This window comes from Puma concolor, chromosome E1, assembly GCF_028749965.1.
Source record: "Puma concolor isolate L17-30 chromosome E1, mPumCon1.1.hap2, whole genome shotgun sequence".
NCBI lineage: Eukaryota > Metazoa > Chordata > Mammalia > Carnivora > Felidae > Puma > Puma concolor.
The window spans coordinates 10,209,262-10,228,467 of record NC_141680.1 but is presented as its reverse complement, the minus strand read 5'-3'; the positions used below and the strand labels follow the sequence as shown (position 1 = coordinate 10,228,467).

The 19,206-nt window shown below is 45.2% G+C and overlaps 1 protein-coding gene across 7 annotated transcripts in view; it reads left to right on the top strand.

The window, feature by feature from the left end:
- The window catches only part of SPECC1 (sperm antigen with calponin homology and coiled-coil domains 1), a 288,182-nt gene that overhangs the window by 218,350 nt on the left and 50,626 nt on the right, over nucleotides 1-19,206 (top strand). For all 7 annotated transcript variants that reach the window (XM_086686136.1, XM_086686134.1, XM_086686135.1 and 4 more), the window contains 3 exons: nucleotides 3,049-3,130; nucleotides 6,211-6,367; nucleotides 10,841-10,943. In XM_086686136.1, coding sequence (XP_086542262.1) covers nucleotides 3,049-3,130; nucleotides 6,211-6,367; nucleotides 10,841-10,943 — 342 coding nt within the window. The remainder of the gene's footprint in view (nucleotides 1-3,048; nucleotides 3,131-6,210; nucleotides 6,368-10,840; nucleotides 10,944-19,206) is intronic.

Here is a 19,206-nt window from a genome sequence, read left to right as displayed (position 1 = left end):
CAATACGTGAGTTCGAGCCCCGCGTCGGGCTCTGTGCTGACAGCTCAGGGGCTGCAGCCCGCTTCACATTCTGTGTCTCCCTCTCTCTCTGCCCCTCCCCTGCTCTTGTGTGCGTGCTCTCTCTCTCTCTCTCTCAAAAATAAACATTAAAAAAAAATTTTTTTTAATTATAATTCTGGGCACCTGGGTGGCTCAGTCAGTTAAGCATCTGACTCTCGATTTCTGACAGTGCAGAGCCTGCTTGGGATTCGCGGTCTCCCTCTCTCTCTGCCCCTCCCCTGCTCACACAGGTGCACTTTGTCTCTCTCTCTCTCTCTGTCTCTCTCAAAATAAATAGATATTTTTAAAAAATTTTAACAATTGCAGTTCTGAGGCCTGATAAAGATCCAAGAGAAGCACTCTAAACCTCATATAATTTTGTTTGTAAGGTATATTTAAAATTTTCAGTTAACCGAAGATTGTAATTTTTACCAGAAGTGGATGTTGAACTAGTTATTTTTCTCAAAGAATTGTGTCTTTTCTTTTTTTTCCCAAAAGCCCCCCAGAGAGAGAAAACATTTATAATTTGTAAGTTTTTAGAGTTCACTGGGTACAATCTGTGTCACCTTTGCCGTTTTGTGAAGGTTCTAGATCAGAGCTACTTGGCATGTCCAGAGTCCAGAGTGCTAACCATTACACCATGGAACCCACTCGCTACTTGGCATTTTCTAAGGCTGGGGCTTTCAGTGTTATTAGTAACATTCAGCACTCTGCTCTCTCTGAGCCAAGGGTAATGTTGTCATTAACAAGTACCGTTTTGGGGTGCCTGGGTGGCTCAGTCGGTTAAGCGTCTGACTTTGGCTCAGGTCATGATCTTACCGTTTGGGACTTTGAGCCCCACGTTGGGCTCTGTGCTGACAGCTCAGAGCCTGGAGCCTGCTTCACATTCTGTGTCTCCCTCTTTCTCTGCCCCCCACCCCCACTCCCGCTCACACTCTGCCTCTCTCTCTCTCTCTCAAAAATAAATAAACATTAAAAAAACATATATAGCTTGAATGTTTCCGTATGTACCACCCCTGCAGCCAACACCAAGGTAAAGCATTCTCGTCACCCCAGAAGGCGCCCGCATGCCACCACCCAGTCAGTAATCTCTTAAAGTAGCCATTATTCTGACCTCTGTTACCATTGGATCAGTGTTACGCTGACCTAACCATTGTAAAAGGGAGTGACTTAAAAATCTCCCTTGCTCCCTAGCCCCAGAAAGAACCACTGTTGATGGCTTGTTGTGTATCCTTCTAGATGTTTTTCTTTAGCATAAAAGTGTGTGTGGTTGGGGAAGGGGGAGGGAGAGAAAGTTTTATAAATTAGATTACACTAAACATCATTCGGACACTGGCTCATTCCACTTTGTCGTTGGAATGGAATCCATGAGGGCAGGGATTTTTATCTGTTTTGCTTGCTATTCTATCTTTTGCCTGGAACAGTGGCCGGCACATAGTTCTGTCACAGTACAAGCTCAGTAAATATTTGTTGAATGAATGAAGGAAGCTATCAGAGACATCTTTATATGTCAGTATGTGGAAAAAAATACTGCATTCTTTTTTTTTTTAATTTTTTTAATGTTAATTTATTTTAGAGAGAAAAAGAGACAGAGTGTGAGCAGGGGAGGGGAAGAGAGAGAGGGAGACACAGAATCTGAAGCAGGCTCCAGGCTCTGAGCTGTCAGCACAGAGCCTGATGCGGGGCTCGAATTCATAGACCGTGAGATCATGACCTGAGCTGAAGTCAGACGCTTAACTGACTGAGCTACCCAGGTGCCCCCCCTCCTTCTTTTTTTAAGGCTGTATGTAAATACCACATTTTGTTTATCCATTCATCTGTCCATGGACATTTAGGTTGTTTCTGCCTCTTGACTATTGTGAGTAATGCTGCAACAAACATGGGTGTGCAAAAATGTCTTCTAGATTCATTTTTTTTGGATATAGACCCAGAAGTGAGACTGCTGGATTGTGTAAGAGTTCTATTTTAATTTTTTGAAGAGCCTCCCTACTATTTTCCATAGCGTGTGCACCATTTTATATGCCCACCAGCAGTGCACAAAGATTTTAATTTTTCTGCATTTTGATCAACACTTGTTATTTTCTCACTCTCTCTCTTTTTAAAATAATGACCCTTCTAACAGATGTGAAGTGATATCTCATTGTGGTCTTGATTTGCATTTCCCTGATGATTAGTGAAGTTGAGCATCTTTCCATACGCCTGTTGGCCATTCAGAAACAGTATTTTTACACACCTCCTTGAATATACATAGAATTTTCCAGGAAGGTACTCACAAAGCTGATTAATTATGATTAATTAAGAGAAGAAACAGGTGGTGGGAGTGAGAGGGAGACTCTTTCCATTTTATGTCCTTTCTGTTCTTTTGAGGATCGGGCCAATTGCATTTATTACCTATTCAAATAAATAAGTTGTTTTTTTTTTTTTTCCAGTGTATATTTATTTTTGAGAGAGAGGGTGAGCACAAGCAGGGGAGCGGCAGAGAGAGAAAGAAAGGGAGACACAGAATCCACAGCAGGCTCCAGACCTCGTGCGGGACTTGAACCCACAGACTGTGGGATCACGACCTGAGCTGAAATCGGATGCTTAACCCACTGAGCCACCCCGGTGCCCCTAAATAAGTTGTTTTAAAACGTCCCTCTCAGGGCGCCTGGGTGGCGCAGTCGGTTAAGCGACCGACTTCAGCCAGGTCATGATCTCGCGGTCCGTGAGTTCGAGCCCCGCGTCGGGCTCTGGGCTGATGGCTCAGAGCCTGGAGCCTGTTTCCGATTCTGTGTCTCCCTCTCTCTCTGCCCCTCCCCCGTTCATGCTCTGTCTCTCTCTGTCCCAAAAATAAATAAACGTTGAAAAAAAAATTAAAAACAAAAAAAACAAAAAAAAAAACAAAAAAAAAAAACCTCCCTCTCGTGATTCTGATGAGTTTAAGAACCGTTGTGTGGACACACACGCCTTGTTTACGCTGTCCTTGGGGTCACAAGCTCACCTGTGCTACTGTACCTTTTGGTTTTTTAGAGACACTCCACTTACAGTAGCATTCGGCCAGCCAGCAAAGGTGTGACTCAGCATTTGGATCTTCCAGAACTTCCACTCTCAGGTAATACAAACACCTTTGACTTACTTTTTTGTGCGGTCGACGTTTCTTCTTTGCCCGAAACCGAGCTTAGAGAAATAACCCATGGCATTTATCTCAAACAGTTGAAAACCCCAAATGTTTTGTGTGACGGGTGTTGGATCCTGTTTCCTGCCAGCTGTCCTTCCCAGCGTGCATGTGTTCAGGAGAAATGTCCAGATTTGGAGGTGGGGGGGGGGGGTTGCTTGCTTTTTACTGAATCTCAGGGGAATAAGTTACAATCTTTAGAAGTCACTATTTTAAGAAAAAAATTTTATCTGATTCTAAAGGTCTGTTGCTTCCACAATTCCTGAAATATTGCCTCTTTAGGGCTCTGTCTCTGAGCGTAGTCCCCTTCCTGTTGTTCCCGCAGGTATTTTATGTATTTATTTTGAGAGAGAAAGCACGAGCGGGGGAGGGCTGGACAGAGAGGGAGAGAGAGAATCCCAAACAGGCTCCGCACTGTCAGCACAGAGCCTGCTCAGGATTCTCTTTCTCTCCCTCTCTCTCTGCCCCTCCCTTGTGTGCATGCACCCTGTCTCTCAAGATAAATAAATAAACATAGGAAAAAAAAAAAAAAAAAAGGAAGGACACTGTCTGCCTCATAGTATCGCTCCAAGGGCTGAGTGAACGCGGCCGGGTGTGGGGTGGGTGCTGTGGAAGTGTTGGCTGTTACCACTCTAACGTCTGGTCTCTTGGAATCAGTTCGCGTGTCAGAACAAAGAGGCATTAGCAGAATGTTAAGCTTGTCCTGAGTATTTACCCTAGAAATTTATGTGTATGACTCTGTGGTCACTGTTGTGAGGAAACAACAAAGATAAAAAAGAACGCGAACACTAAATGAATTATTTGCTGGTGCCTAACAGGAAGGCCAGAAAGCCAGAAATCTAGATTGCATAGATAGAAGTTCCGTGTTGCTAAGCATCAGACAAAACTTCTGTAACACGGTATGAATCTAAAGGAATTCTAGCTGTTCTTCTTTTAGATCATGGTCAAACACCATTAGGTTCATTCTTAACATAGTTATTTCTGAAATAACTATTGTTATTGTTTTGGTCTTTCACTGGAAAGTCTTTAACCTTACCACCATATTTTCTTTCACTTCTGAATTTTGTTTTCTTTTTTTCGTGGAAAAAGAGGATTTTAAACGTACGTAAATACCGATACTGACAATGTGAAGACTGCCTCAGCCCGTCCCCTGCATTTTACATGCGAGAGATTCAAGCCCTACAGAGACTAATTGATTTATAACTGGTCCCACCGATTCTGAATGACTCTGGGACCAAGATAGGATTTTTTTTCTGATTCTTTTCACCATGTTGCCTTTTGGAAATGAGGCTGGTGATTGCTCTGATCAGATAGTGATAATGGTTTATGTAGGACTTGATAATGACCTCAAGGAAGAAGAAGAAAATGGTGTCTAAGGGCAGGAGAATAAGAAAATACAAAGGGTAAGTGAGTCCAGTAGAGCAGGTCATTATTTCTCTGCAAACTGGAGAAATGGAGGGAGGCCAAAACAGGGTATTGGAAACCCACCCGATTTGAGTTCCTACACTTGCCATATAGTGGAAAATAAGGAATAAGTTGATTATATAATACCTATAACATAGAATAAGTTGATTATATAATACCTATAACATAAAAGTTACCATCTTAACCATTTTTAAATGTACTAGGTGAGCTTTAGGTCATAACATTTGTCTTCTCTGTTCCTCCCATTTTAAAATTTCCTTTGGTGGGGAGCGGGGGTGGCTCAGTCAGTTAAGCATCTGACTCTTGATCTCCACTCAGGTCTTAATCTCAGAGTCATGAATTCAAGCCCTGTGTTGGGCTGTGCACTGGGCGTGAGGCCTATTAAAAAAAAAAAAAAATTTTTTTTTTTCCTTTTGTGTCAAGAAACCATTTGTTTAATTGACAAGATAAATACTGACGCCAAAGCCATACTGGCTCTTGCCCTGAAGTAAACAGTTCATTGTCAGCAGCCGCTCTTTTCGCCCACCAGGCACCTGTCTACCCGGATGATTCTATTTACCATACTAAAAAAGGATTACATGGTCAAAGTTGCTTGCATTCAACCCAGCCTTGCCAAGACTGAGGTCATCAAAAGCTGCCAAAGTGGGATTAATGCGTTGTTTTTGTTGTTTTCTTCAGTGATGTAAGCACTGTTTTCCCTCTGCTCTTCCAGGCTAATTAGCCTCACTCCCCACTTTACTACCCATAATTGGTGGCTCTTAGCTGTACAAGTATTGTTTTCTTCCGTGACTGTGGTGTCATAGGAGGCGACCATGGGCTTAGCCTGGTCACAGAGGCCTGTCGTGTGGCACTGAGCAAATCACTGAGTTCTGTGCCGTTGCCCCCGTTAACTACAGACCAGACCGTCTCAAATTTTCCTCCCATTCTATACCCTTGTGGTCCTTTAAGAAACATCATTGGGACGATCCAGCCTGTTTCATCAACGTGTTTTGGTTTCTAATATGACAGCAGAGAGGAGCCTTTAAAGAATTATTTTTGCTTATTTGTAAGCAAGCCAGACCCTATGACTGGAATGGCTTGTTTTCTTGCAAAATAGTTATCAATTCTTGGAAAAGTAATCAGCTTTTTGCCTGCTGCCACCTGTGACTTGAAAATCCCACTGGGCACCTACCTACCAGCTCTCTCTCTCTCTCTCTCTCTCTCAGATGCCCACTGATTAAAACAAAGTGCTTTACTTGGGGACAGGGCTGGTTTTGTGGGCGTGTGACCCGTGCAGAGCTCTTGGAAGGGCTTCAGTTCAGTGTTCCACGGGTGCCATCTTGAAATTCATCATAATTCTTGAAGAAGAGGCTAATTTGTCAATAGTCTCTATGAGTCTTGTAGTCAGTCCTGCCTGGAGAATCCTTTCTAGAAAACACTATGTCCCTATTTGCATTTTTATTACTTAATCGGAAACTGTATCTATAAATCTATATCTGTTATATATATTTGTACTTGAGAATAAGATGAGAATTATATGGTACTTGAGAAGAAAGCGTGGTGACCAGATTTCTCTTCTTCAGGAATAGGTGATTATGTTGTTGTTCACACAGATCTTCTAAAGGGAAGGGGTGAGGACCTGAAACCGGACCCTTACCTCCGCAAGAGCCCCTCGCTCGAGTCTCTGAGCAGACCCCCTTCTCTGGGCTTCGGGAACACGAGGCTGCTGAGCGCTTCCACGGGGGGCTTGAAACCACAAAGCAAACTCAGGTATCGCATTTGAATCAGTGAGAAAGCACTGGGCTGATGCCCTTGTGTTCTTCTTTCCGTTTTATCCCCTCTGGTCAGTTTCCTTCTTACATATATTTCCTGAATGAAAAACGACCCAGACTCAGCACCTGCCTTCAGCAAGAGAGGAGGGCACTGCACAGCAGGACGGTGCGGAGTGAAATAAGAGCTGTAGAAAAAGAAGTATAAGCAGACTACGTGGGGAGTTGTTAGTTGGATGAGGAAGTTGGGAGTGAGGAGGCAGCGTTTCTGCCACAGGGGTCCTGCAGGCGTCACCTTGAGGCTCTGCTGGAAGTTCAGGGAACTGGCGGTGGTTTAGTTTGGTTAGACTGGACTGCGGGCCGCATGAGGGCAGGGGCCCTGGCACGCACATCATCAACGTCAGGATTGGCCAGGAGGCAGATAGGTGGTTAGGGTATCACCACCAGAAAGGCAGGTTGGACTCACATTGTGAATGATCTTCATTGCCAAGGCTAGAGGTCTGTACTCATTTCGGTAAAGCAGTGGGGAACCACTAGGTTCGTGGCCTCTTGTTTCTGTTGTTTCTGATTGCGAGTAGTGGTTCAGTAAACAGTGGCATGTCGGAAGGACTGGAGGGGCATTTTGAAGTCAGTGTCGAAAGAGCCCGTTAGTGGTGATGGGGGGGGGTGGGTGGTGGAGCGGGGACAGAGACTGCGGGGGTGGTCACCAAAAACCTGTCTTTGCTCATACCTCTGCCACTTCCTCCCTGCTCTATGCCCCTGCTCACCCAGGCCACGGCAAACCTCCCCGCCCTCTAGCCGCTCGCTGCTTCCCCACGTAGAGTCATCCTCTAGAACACCGAGCGCGTCCCGTGCAGACCTTGTCAGAAACCTCCCGTGACTCGTCATGCACTCTTCCACCCTCGCTCCTTATTCTGGTTCTCTGCAGCTTAGTCTCACCCTGCTCACGTGCTAGCGTGTCCCTGCCCTCCGCTCCCTCAGAGCCTGTTTTATTCTCAGCCTTTGCCGCTAACACATGCATTGCTGACTGTTCGCGAGGCTCTGGCCTGAATTGTCTTCCTTCTGTCCCTTTCACACTCCCCTAAGTCCTTCTCCTTCAAAGCCAAACAAACTACCCTGGTAGCATCGATGCCCCCTTTCTCTGCCCTTGGTGTCTTAACCTCATTTGGGTATTTAATCCACTGTGGTGTGGTGTGTGTGCCTTTGTCCCCATTGAAGGCTGCACTATGTTTATTTTTTTAATGTTTATTTTTGAGAGAGACAGAGAGACAGAGTGTAAGCTGGGGAGGGACAGAGAGAGAGAGACAGAATCTGAAGCAGGCTCCAGGCTCTGAGCTGTCAGCACAGAGCCTGATGCGGGGCTCAAACTCACGAACCGTGAGATCATGACCTGAGCCGAAGTCGGACTCCCCACCGACTGAGCCACCCAGGTGCTCGTACGTTGCACTTTAGTAGATGGTGAATACCTCGTCTCACACTTTGATGTCTCTCCCAGCCCCCTGTGTTGTGTTACACACACAACATTTCATTCAGTCAGTGCTTATGAGTACATAGATAGATGAGTACACAAAACAGGGCACTTTAGTAGTAATGGCTTTTTAGCAAACATCATAACTACAGCATTATGTGTGTTACAATAGGATTTTATAAAAGTCTGAATAAGTTCAGCTCTTGTCATACCTTTGGGTGTGGCCTATATTTGCACCCAAATAGATGAAGTCATATCTTTTCAGAGGTTTAACTTAAAGCCCCAGATATTACACATTAGTCTTGTTTCTGCACAGGAGATTTAAATGATCAGAACTTTTTTTTTTTAGCTTTTTAAAATGTTTATTTATTTCTGAGAGAGAGAGCAAGCAGGGAAGGGGCAGAGAGAGAGGGAGACACAGAATCTGAAGCAGGCTCCAGGCTCCGAGCTGTCAGCACAGAGCCTAAAGCAGGCCTCAAACTCATAGACTCGGACGCTCAACTGACTGAGCCACCCAGCCACCCCCCAAATCTTGTTTTTAAGGACCAGAATTAGTGCTACTCTGAAATGGCTCTTTTCTTTAGGCCACAAATGTGTACAGAAAAGGCTATGTGGGGCGCCTGGGTGGCGCAGTCGGTTAAGCGCCCGACTTCAGCCAGGTCACGATCTCGCGGTCCGTGAGTTCGAGCCCCGCGTCAGGCTCTGGGCTGATGGCTCAGAGCCTGGAGCCTGTTTCCGATTCTGTGTCTCCCTCTCTCTCTGCCCCTCCCCCGTTCATGCTCTGTCTCTCTCTGCCCCAAAAATAAATAAAAACGTTGAAAAAAAAATAAAAATAAATAAAAAAAAAAGAAAAGGCTATGTGTGTGTGCTGTTGATGTGATACCTTCATCGTGAAAGATTAAATTAGTGGAAATCACTGTGTTGTTTTATTTTTGTATTCACATCACCGAGGCGAATGACAGGATAGAAATTAATTTCTTTTGGAAGTTTTCATCCCATTGATATTAATTTGGAGCAGGCACCATATCTAGTTAACTTTATCTTTTCAAAGAAAATTGTCCAGTAGATGTTTTTAATTGTCCGCCTTTACAGAAACTCTTCTCCCAACCTTCACTTCAGTCTTTCCTCATTTGTCAGACCTAAAAATTCAGTTCTAAATGACAAAGTAAGACGTGGCTTTAGTAAACACAGGCCACGTCACTGTAACATCATAGACTCTTCGCGACTCTGACCACGGAAACTCACGGATATGAGTTTACAGATAATGCCAGGTACAAGAAAAACCAGGCATCAGATGGCACCAGCAAAATTTTAATGCAGGTTTATGAAGTTTTCTTACCACCTCTACCCTAATTCGGATTGCTGAGGTCTGGAATCATTATATTCCTCCTTAAAAATATTTTAAAGTATTTTCATTAAGTATCAGAATGATACAAAATAATAATAATAAGATACGTGTAAGGTATAAAGAACAACAGTGCACCTGGATATCAACCTTCCAGTATAAGGAAGAGAAAATTATTATTACCATTGAAATCTCCCGTCAGCCCCTCTGCGCTGGCCTCGCCTCCCTGCCCCGCCCCAAGATCACCACTGTCCTGACTGTTTTGTATGTCGTCCTCTGCTTCTCTTTCCAGTTTCACCATGTACGCTTGCACCCCCAAATAATATAAACAATACATTATTTAAATTCTCATTTAAACTTCTGTATAAATGGGAACATACAGTGCTTTTCTCTTTTTTTTTAAATTCAAAATTGTTCCTGCTGTGCATTCAAGTCATTGCGTACATCTCAGTTCGTTGGCTTTTATTGCTGTATAGTATTCCTTTGTATGACTGTACCTCTGTTCACTAATTTTCCTGATGATGTGCATCTGATTGTTTCCAATTATTTGCTAGTATAAAAAAGTGCCAAGGGGCGCCTCGGTGGCTCAGCGGGTTAAGTGTCCAACTTCAGTTCAGGTTGTGATTTCACGGTTCGTGAGTTTCAAGCCCACTGCTGAGCTCTTCACTGTTGGCACAGAGCCTACTTTGGATCCTCTGTTCCCCTCTCTTTCTGCCCCTCCTCCACTTGTTCTCTCTCTCTCAAAAATAAACATTTAAAAAATTTCTTTTAAAGTAACGTAGGCATCTATTAAAAATTGAGGGGTGCCTGGGTGGCACAGTTGGTTAGGTGGCTGACTTCAGCTCAGGTCATGATCTCATGGTCCGTGAGTTTGAGCCCCACGTTGGGCTCTGTGCTGACAGCTCAGACCCTGGAGCCTGCTTTGGATTCTGCATCTCCCTCTCTCTCTGTTCCTCCCCTGCTTGTGCTCTATCTCTCTCAAAAATAAATAAATGTTAAAAAAAATTTTTTTCTTTACAAAGTTAAAAAAAATAAAAATTGAGAAGAGGGTGCCTGAAGTCTTGCTCTCAGAGTGCTGTTATATTATTTAGTAAAATCACTTCCTTTGGCTAAACAGGTGTTCAGAAATGAGTTAGTATCTCACAAAGTGGGGAGTATCACTTTTGGAGTGTGCAAAGCCCCTCTTTTGAGTAGTTTTTACTGATTTTTCCCTTTTATCTCCATTCCTATCACCTCTCCATAAGCAGCCAATCTAGTGGTTTTAAATGGCCTTTCAGCCCACCTTTCATAGGTTACGTAGGTATAGGTGTAGCCTTGGAACATGTAGAATAGTTTTCTAGAGTCTTTAATTAAAATGATACTGTACTTAATAACTAAAGGGCTAGATGAATGGAACAACAGATGGATTTAAAAACAACCGAAAACGAAAATCAACCTGTTTCCAGACTTCTGACAGCCAAGCAGTACAATTTAATTCTTCCTTCATATCGTGAGACATAATAAAGACGTATCATTCGTATGACTGGCATGACATAATAAAGACGCATCTCACTGGAGAGACCTAGACTTTTGCTCTGTAATCTAGTTATTTGTTTCTTGCCTACTTGAGGGTCCTAAAAATTAGCCTCTTCTCTTTACCACGTGCTCTTCTTTCTAACTAGTGTGGAGAGAAGAGACCCCCTGGCTGCCTTGGCCCGGGAATATGGCGGCTCCAAGCGCAACGCTCTCCTGAAATGGTGTCAGAAGAAGACAGAAGGCTATGCGGTAAGCGACCGTGTCGACCGGCTTCCACCCGGCTCTGGGCGGCAGGCCTTTGCCAGGGTTTGTTCTGGGCACGCATATGGCTTGGACGGGCCGGTGTGCGTAGAACTCGTGTCCTTCTCTTCTCTGGGGGAGGGGCCGCCAGGTAGTGGGGTTTGCTGTGGTGCCCAAAGAGGTGAGTGGGACTGAGAGCCAGTCTGTGCTGTACCCAACGAACCATGTACCTCAACCCACGTGTGCATCTCCTGTGGGAAGGGGCACCTTTCTCTTTGCTCAGAGGAGATGCAAAGTCTGCAAGCAGTGCACCCAACAGGCTGCTTCAGTCCAGACAGACCGCGTTTGCTGCACCATCTTCCCAAAAGAGGCACCTTTTCCTGATTGATACAAACGCCCCGCTTAGAATGTCTTCAGCATTTCTCTGTTACTTGGAGAGTTGTTTGCATGTGGTTTCAAGTTGCAAACTTCAAGTTTCAAGTTTATCAGGACGGTATTTGTTTTCTGGGAAGGTTACACAAGGAAGTGACACCCGATCTAAAAGTGTAAGCTTTGTTAATTGTGAAATACCATATGTAAAGATAAAAATACCTCGAGTATAAGTGATAGTTTCATGGATGATTATGAGGTGAAAACCCACGCAGTCACCACTCACAGCCAGAAATGGAGCATCGCCGGTTCCCCAAAATCTTTCTTATGACTTTCTAATCGTAGCCCCTCACCACTCCCAAAGATAACTCTTGTCCTCAGTTTTATTCCTCATAGCTTTCAACAAAAAGCAGGCATCCCTAAATGCTAGAGTAGTTTTGCCTGCACTTGAACTGTACATAAACGCAGTCAAAAACTACGATACCTGCATCTGGCTTTTCTCATACAGTATTAAGTTACTAAGGCTTACCCCAGCTGTAGTTCGTCATTCTCTTTACCCTTTGGAACCTTTGTGATCGTACCGTTATTTACTTATCCGTTGTATCATTGCCGGACCGATGAGTTATTTCCAGTTCGGGGCTATTGCAATAGTGTGGGTGTGTTCTTGTGTGTGTCTCTCGGAACGCACGTGCACTCGTTCTTTCTGGGCCTACACCCAGAAATGGGATTATTGGGCCATCGGGGATGCATATATCCAAGCACAGTTGAGAGTGCCAAACAGGTTTCTAAAGCAGTTGTGCTGTTTACCTCCCGCCAGCAAATGATGAGAGACCCGTTTTTCTGCGTTGTCCCAGTCTTCGGATCAGTGTGTACTAGTGTCTGATTGTGGTTGGGATTTGCACTTCCCTGCCAGCCAGTGAGGCTGAGAACTTTTCCGTATGCTGACTGGACATTTGGGTAGTCCATTTGGGGATGTGCCCTTCGGGTGTCTCGCCCATTTTTAAATCAGACGGTCTTTCTTTCCCTTGTTACTTTCAGGAGCTCTTTATATGTTCTGGATACCCGTCCTTTGTCAGATAGATGTATTGCAAATATCTCCTCCCCGGGTGGCTTGAATTTTCACCTTTTTGTTGAACAAAGTTTTTAATTTTAATTAAGTCTAGTGTGTCAGTCTTTTCCCAGTGGTCAGTGCTTTTTGCATCTTGTTGCAGAAATCTTTATTCCAAGGACATGAAAATATTCTCCAGTGTTTTCTTGTACATATCGGATTGTGTTACCTTTCCCATTAAATAGCCATCCTCTTTAAAATTGTCATCTCCAGGGTGCCTGGGTGCCTCAGTCGGTAGAGCTTGTGACTCTTGATCATGGGATCATGAGTTTGAGCCCCACGTTGGGTGCAGAGATGACGTAAATAATTTTTTAAAATAAAAATAAAATAGCCTTCTCCTGCCTTCTCCCCACTCAGGCCCCACCTTCGTATACCTTTACCCCACTTTGCTAAAAATTTTGAAGATGTTAGCACCACAACACTCCCTCCCCCATCTTAAGCTTTGAGGGTAGCGGGGATAAATAAAGAAAGAAACAAGCAAGAAAACAAGGCCTTGGCCAAGAGCCAGCCCAGATGGTTAAGCAGCAGCAGGGTTGGGATTGTCTTTCTAATAGCAACAACCACGGGTCTTCAAATCAGACTCCACCCAAGGACGTAAGCGTTTTGTGTCTTTGGCGTTACCTTTTTTCCCCCATTTTCCGCCAAAAAAGCAAGAGCAAAAGATTATTCCAATTAATGACCAGTAATGGAGACTCCCAGGGGAAAAGCTGGCTTCCCATGCATCGTTTCGTCTTTCAGCTGCTCTCTGCACACTCTGCGTCGGCCCCTTCCAGGGCTTGAAACCACCCCATAAAGGAAAGCCACCCCAATGACAGCACCCCTCGGCATGTCAGCCACACTGCCAGGGAAATGGAAGAGCAGGAGGAGTAGGGGAGAGAAAGTGATCCCGGGAGGCTTTAGGGTAGGGGGAGTAGGGATGGTAACAGAAGACCGAAGCTGACAAAAGCCAGGAACAGAGTCCTGGCCGTGGCCGAGCCGCACGCGGCCACTGACGCTTGATGGCACTGTCATGTCCCCACCTCACAGAAATGGATGGAGGGAAATGCTAGATGGATACAAAAAGACAATTCAGATTTCCAGAAGGAATTGGTCCTTGGGCACCTAATGCCGTTATAATTAGGTTGCAGGGAGGGATTATACAATAAGACCTTTCCCATCATAAGAATGAGAATAGTATTTCCTGCTGTGGTGATTTTTTGTTTTGTCTTGTGTACATCTTGAACTAGTTTTCAAAGCATTTTACGCTTGATGAAGCCCAAAGGTCATTCTGCCTGAAGAGTAATTTTCATTCATTGTTAAATCTCCATTAGTTTCGAGGGAAACATAAATCATATGTGTCTGATTTATTTACTCCTCACAAAATATCCTTTGTCTAGACCTGTTTGTCTGAGACGCCTCTTAAGCCTTCTAAAGCTTGTCTTCTCCGACTCAGGAAGCCAAAAATAAACTGTAGAAAATTCAGATGGCTCAGTTTAAAAAAAACAAAAACGAAAAAACAGTAGCCATGTGCATTTCAACTTAAAAGAACTTCCTGTTTAGCCCGCCGAAGTATAGCACGGATAGATTATGTCCAAACCCTGCATATATTAATTCAATGAATCTTCATTGAGGGGCCCTGTTTGGGGCCCCGTAATATTTTAGGTGCTGGGAAATCAGCAGGGAATGAAACAGAATCTCTGCCCTCATGGAGCTTCCACCCACATGAGGAGTGACAATTAAAATTTAAGAAGTATAATACCTGAGGGGCTCCAGTCGGTTGGGCGTCTGACTTCGGCTCAGGTCATGATCTCGCAGTCAGTGAGTTCAAGCCCCGCATCAGGGTCTGTGCTCACAGCTCAGAGCCTGTAGCCTGCGTCAGATTCTGTGTCTCCCTCTCTTCTCTGCCTCTCCCCCACTTGTGCTCTGCTTCTCTTTCTCTCTCTCTCTCTCCCTCTCTCTCAAAACTGAATAAATGTTAAAAAAAAAAAAAAAAAAACCTTAAAAAAAAGTACAGTACCTGCTATATTGGAAGGTGTTATGTACTGTGGAGAAAATTTGGGGCAGGGGAATTGGGATCACTGGGTGTGTGGACACCAGTGACATATGAAGGTCGGGGAGGTGACATTTGAGCAGTGGCTCACCTCGCCTGAGGAAGGCAAGGACTTGCGTGTTTTCATCAGGGTTTATCTAATCCCAGGTAGTAGGCTTGGAAGGTCAGAATGAGGACATCATCGCTATAACGACTGTGTCCATTGGAACTTAAGTAACATGGCGTGACAGCAGTGAAAAGTTAGAACAGCAGCTCAGACCTGTGGCCAAGCCCCCAGGTTCAGCTTTCGGATGTCTTGAGTAGCCCCAGGACTGAGGTCAAGTGGAAAAACACAAGCATGCACTCTGTCCAAAGTGAGGCCCACCCCGAGCTTTAAGTGGCTCTCAGCAAAGAGGAGACCTTTCTAGATGATCTGCTCAACCCAGATTTCCTTGGAATTGTTTGTTTAAAGTCAGGCTTCCAGGAAGCCCCTGCAAATCGCTCTCCAACCCCAGCCAAGGATAGACCTGACACATAGAACCCTACGTCTCTTTTTTAAAATCTGCTTTCAATTCTCTCATTTGGGTTGTGACAGGGAAATTTTCATCTCTCATGTAATTACCAGAAGGGATTCCGAAGGGGCCAGAACACAAGATGGTGGGTGTGATAGGCAGAATTCTAAGAATGACCCCCAGGGATCCTCACCCTTAAATAATCTCCTGTGTACATAGGGCAAAAGGGGGGTTATCTGGTACACCTAACACATGAACCCTTTAAAATCCAGGAGTTTCTTCTGAAGCATCACAAGGACTCAGTGCACCATCAGTGGGTCTGAAGTGGAAGGGGGCACATCCGGAGCTGAGAGAGGTCCCTGACTGATGGCAGTATGGAGACCGGGACTTTCTAGCACTAAAGCGTTGGAGCGCTGAGGTCCTACCGATACCCAGAAAACACCATGGGGGCCACCTTGCAGTTGTGAAATCAACCAGTTTGTGCTGGAGTGTCCTTTGTCATTTCTCTCCCTGTCCTGAAGCCCTCAGACCTCAGCTCAGCTAAGGATGGTCACTGCCATCCTTTAGTTGAAGGACCTGGCCACTCTGAAAAATGTATGGAATTCAGCCATAAATCTGCAAAGTCCTCGTTCCTCCCAAGAAGAGTGACTAGGCACAGCCACCCCATACCTCTGAAGGTGGCACCGTGGGTGTGTTCCCAAAGCCCTGCCATACCCGGCCAGTGTGGCCAACACTGGTGATTTATTTGGCTGAAGGCACAGGTAGGGATTACCCATAGCTTCCCTACCTCTCAAAAGCTAGGGACGCCTGGGTGGCTCAGTTAGTTAAGTTTCTGACTTCAGCTCAGGTCATGATCTCACAGTTCCTGGGTTCAAGCCCTGCGTCAGACTCTGTGCTGACAGCTCGGAGCCTGGAGCCTGCAGCCTGCTTTGGATTCTTTGTCTCCCTCTCTCTCGGCCCCTCCCCTGCTTGTGTTCTGTCTCTCTCTCTTTTTCTCTCTCTCAAAAATAAATAAGCATTAAAAGAAAAAAAGCTAGAATCCATAACTTGTAGCATGTTTTAACAGGCTGTTTTAAGGTTTTAAAGGCCTCAGATTCCAAGTGTCAAATTAAAACATTAGAGTACTGTTACAGTAGCAAGAAATATGTAAAATGATATTCAAGTTCACTCCTACGGGAAATATAATTTGAAAATAGTTTGGCTGGAAACGGCCAATTATTTTTATTGCTTTGAAAGTCTCCGGTGTCGTTTTCTTTTGCTGTGTGACAAATTACCACAGACTCAGGGACTTAAAACACCTGCCTAGGAGCTCATAGTTCATATAAGTCAGAAGTCCAGTCCCACGTCACTTGAAATCTAGGTGTCAGTTGAGCGATGTTCTCCTTGGAGGCTCTGGGGAAGAATCCACCCCTCGTGTCTTTCAGGTTGGTGACGGTACCCTGTGTTTGTAAGATTGAGGGCCCCATTTCCTTGCTGGCTATCAGCCCAGGGTCACACCAGCAAGTGGAGGCCGCCCAGATTCTTTCCACGTTGCCACCTCCATCCTCGGGCCCCAGTGGCCATCCCGTCCCACTCCTGTTCCCACTTTGTATCTCTGACTTCTGTCTCCAGCGAGGAAAATTCTACTGTAAATAAACCTCAGGTGGGGCGCCCGGGTGGCTTAGTTGGCTGAGCATCCGACATTGGCTCAGGTCATGATCTCACAGTTCGTGAGTCCGAGCCCCGCGTCGGGCTTGCTGCTGCCAGTGCAGAGCCCGCTTCAGATCTTCTGTTCCCCTCTCTCTCTGTCCCTCCTCCGCTCGTACTCTCACTCTCAAAAATAAATAAAACATTCAAAAAAATGTTTCAGTAAAACCTCAGGTGATGAGGTTAGGGCCACTCAGAGAATCTCCCCGTTTTAGGGCCAGTTCGATAGCAAGCTTAATTACATCTGTCAAATCCTTTTGCTCCATGACATAACGTGATCACAGGAGAAACTCTGGGGAGTAAAGACCATAAGGGTGTCTTAGAATTTTGCTGCCCAGTCCTGGTTTCAATGCTGACTGCACATTAAATCACGGAGGAGCTTTTATGAAATATCTGTGCCGGGGCCTGACCCTAGATCTCCGGAATGACAGTCTCACGAGCAGGGGCCCGGGCCTCGGGTGGTTCTGAGGCACAGGCTGCCTTGAGAGCCTTGGATCGAAAAGTCACATCTCTGCCTATGAAAAAACCCTTTACGGTTCTGGATCTCAACTTGCCAAAAGCCTGTGCGTTGTAAAAAAAAATTAGAAACACGGGGGCGCCTGGGTGACTCGGTCTGGTAAGCATTCACTCTTGATTTCAGCTCACGTCATGTTCTTGTGGTTTGTGGGATCAAGCCCCACGTTGGGCTCTGTGCTAATTAATAGTGCAGGGACTGCTTGGGATTCTCTTTCTCCGCCCCCTCCCCCCCCGCCCCCGGCCCTCTCCTGCTCACACTTTGCATGTGTGCACTGTCTCTCTCTCTCTCAAAATAAATAAGTAGACATTAAAAAAAAACAAAAACAGGAACACGGTGGATGTGAACAACAAGAACATAACGCCAATGGCTTGAAGAAGAAAAGATGTCACTGGTTTACCATTTAGGAACAGTAAGTAATCTGACCCTAAGGAAGAAACTCTGGAATTCTCTGTTACCTCCTGACTCCAGCCACTCTGCTCTCAGTTTTCTGTTTCTGTGAATTACTGCAGATTTAGCTATTAGCTCACCACGTTGTGGGTCAGAAGTCCTGGTGAGCCCAGCTGGGTTCGCTGCTTTGGACATCACAGTGGCAGCTGGGCTCCTCCTTGGAGGCCCTGGGACAGAACCGGCCGACTGAGCCTACTGAGCTGACCTAGGGTGTTGGCAGAACGCGTCCTTTTAAATTTGCCCTGTGACCTTGGCTGAATCACCAGTGTTGGCCACACTGGCCAGGGCATGGCAGGGCCCTGCGAACACAGCCAGGGCACCACTTGCAGAGATGGGGGTGGCTGTGCCTAGTCACGCTTCTTGGGAGGGACAAGGACTTGCAGAGATTTACGGCTGAATTCCACACACGTATCAAGAGTGCGTCACAGGCCAGGTCCCTCGGTGAAGGGATGGTAGTGACCATCCTTAGCCGAGCTGAGGTCTTAGGGCTTCAGGACAGAGAGAGAAATGACAAAGGACACTCCAGCACCCAGCTGGTAGACTCCAGGGCGTCCCCCCTCAAGGTGTTCTCTGGGTATTGGTAGGGCCTCAGCGCTCCAACCGCCTTAGTGCTAGGAAGTCCCAGCTGGCCCACAGACACCATGGACAACAAGCTTTCACAGTTAGATTTGGACTTGCTAGGGGCCCTGCTGTTTCAAACCCTACAAGGATAGACCTAATGATTCCAGAGCTTTCTGACAAACCAGATGAATCTACCCCACAAATAGGTAAAGAGGGAGAGAGAGAGAGAGAGAGAGAGAACAGTGGGTTATTTATCTCAAGTCTCTTAAATTCATTTACTGCTTCAGTGAACATCCATTTTCTGATAACATATTCTATAGGTTGGTAAGTAAATGCTATTTCCTGTAAACTCTTTCATAAGCTTTGTTGCCAGAGTATGCTTCATAGTTAAAGGCTTGATTCCGCAGAGATTAACCAGAAACTTTCGATGAATAGTTGAATAACCCCGGGAGCTCCTCACTCCTCAGGAAACTGAAGAAAATAACTTTTCTGACAGTAACAGAAACTCCATGGGTTTAACTCAAATAAGACCTTTGCCCTTTCCAGACTAGTGTTTTTCTTCACAATGCGTCTGTAGTCACTGGTGTATAAATATCCTTGGACCACCTCTTCCTTATCTTTACTAAGACCATTTAAGTAACATAATCGAATAAGAAAATTAAGTTGTCAACAAGACTGTTTTTTCCCCAGGGCGCCTGGGTGGCTCAGTCGGTTAAGTGCTCGACTTTTGATTTCGGCTCAGGTCATGATCTCACAGTTCATGAGTTCAAGCCCCACCGTGGCCTCCGTGCTGACAGTGCAGAGCCTGCTTGGGATTCTTTCTCTCTCCCTCTCTCTCTGTTCCTCCCCTACTTGTGCTCTCTCTCTCTTATAATATATAAATAAACTTAAAAAAAAATCATTTTGAAACAACTGGAGGTGATACAAATTTCTGACGAGATGAATCAATTAAATAGATTATAGTATGTGTGTACAATGGAATATTATAAATCCTTTAAAATCATGCTTTGGGCAATATATTTAAAGGCACTGGAAAAAATATGCATGCTACATTAAGTAAAAAA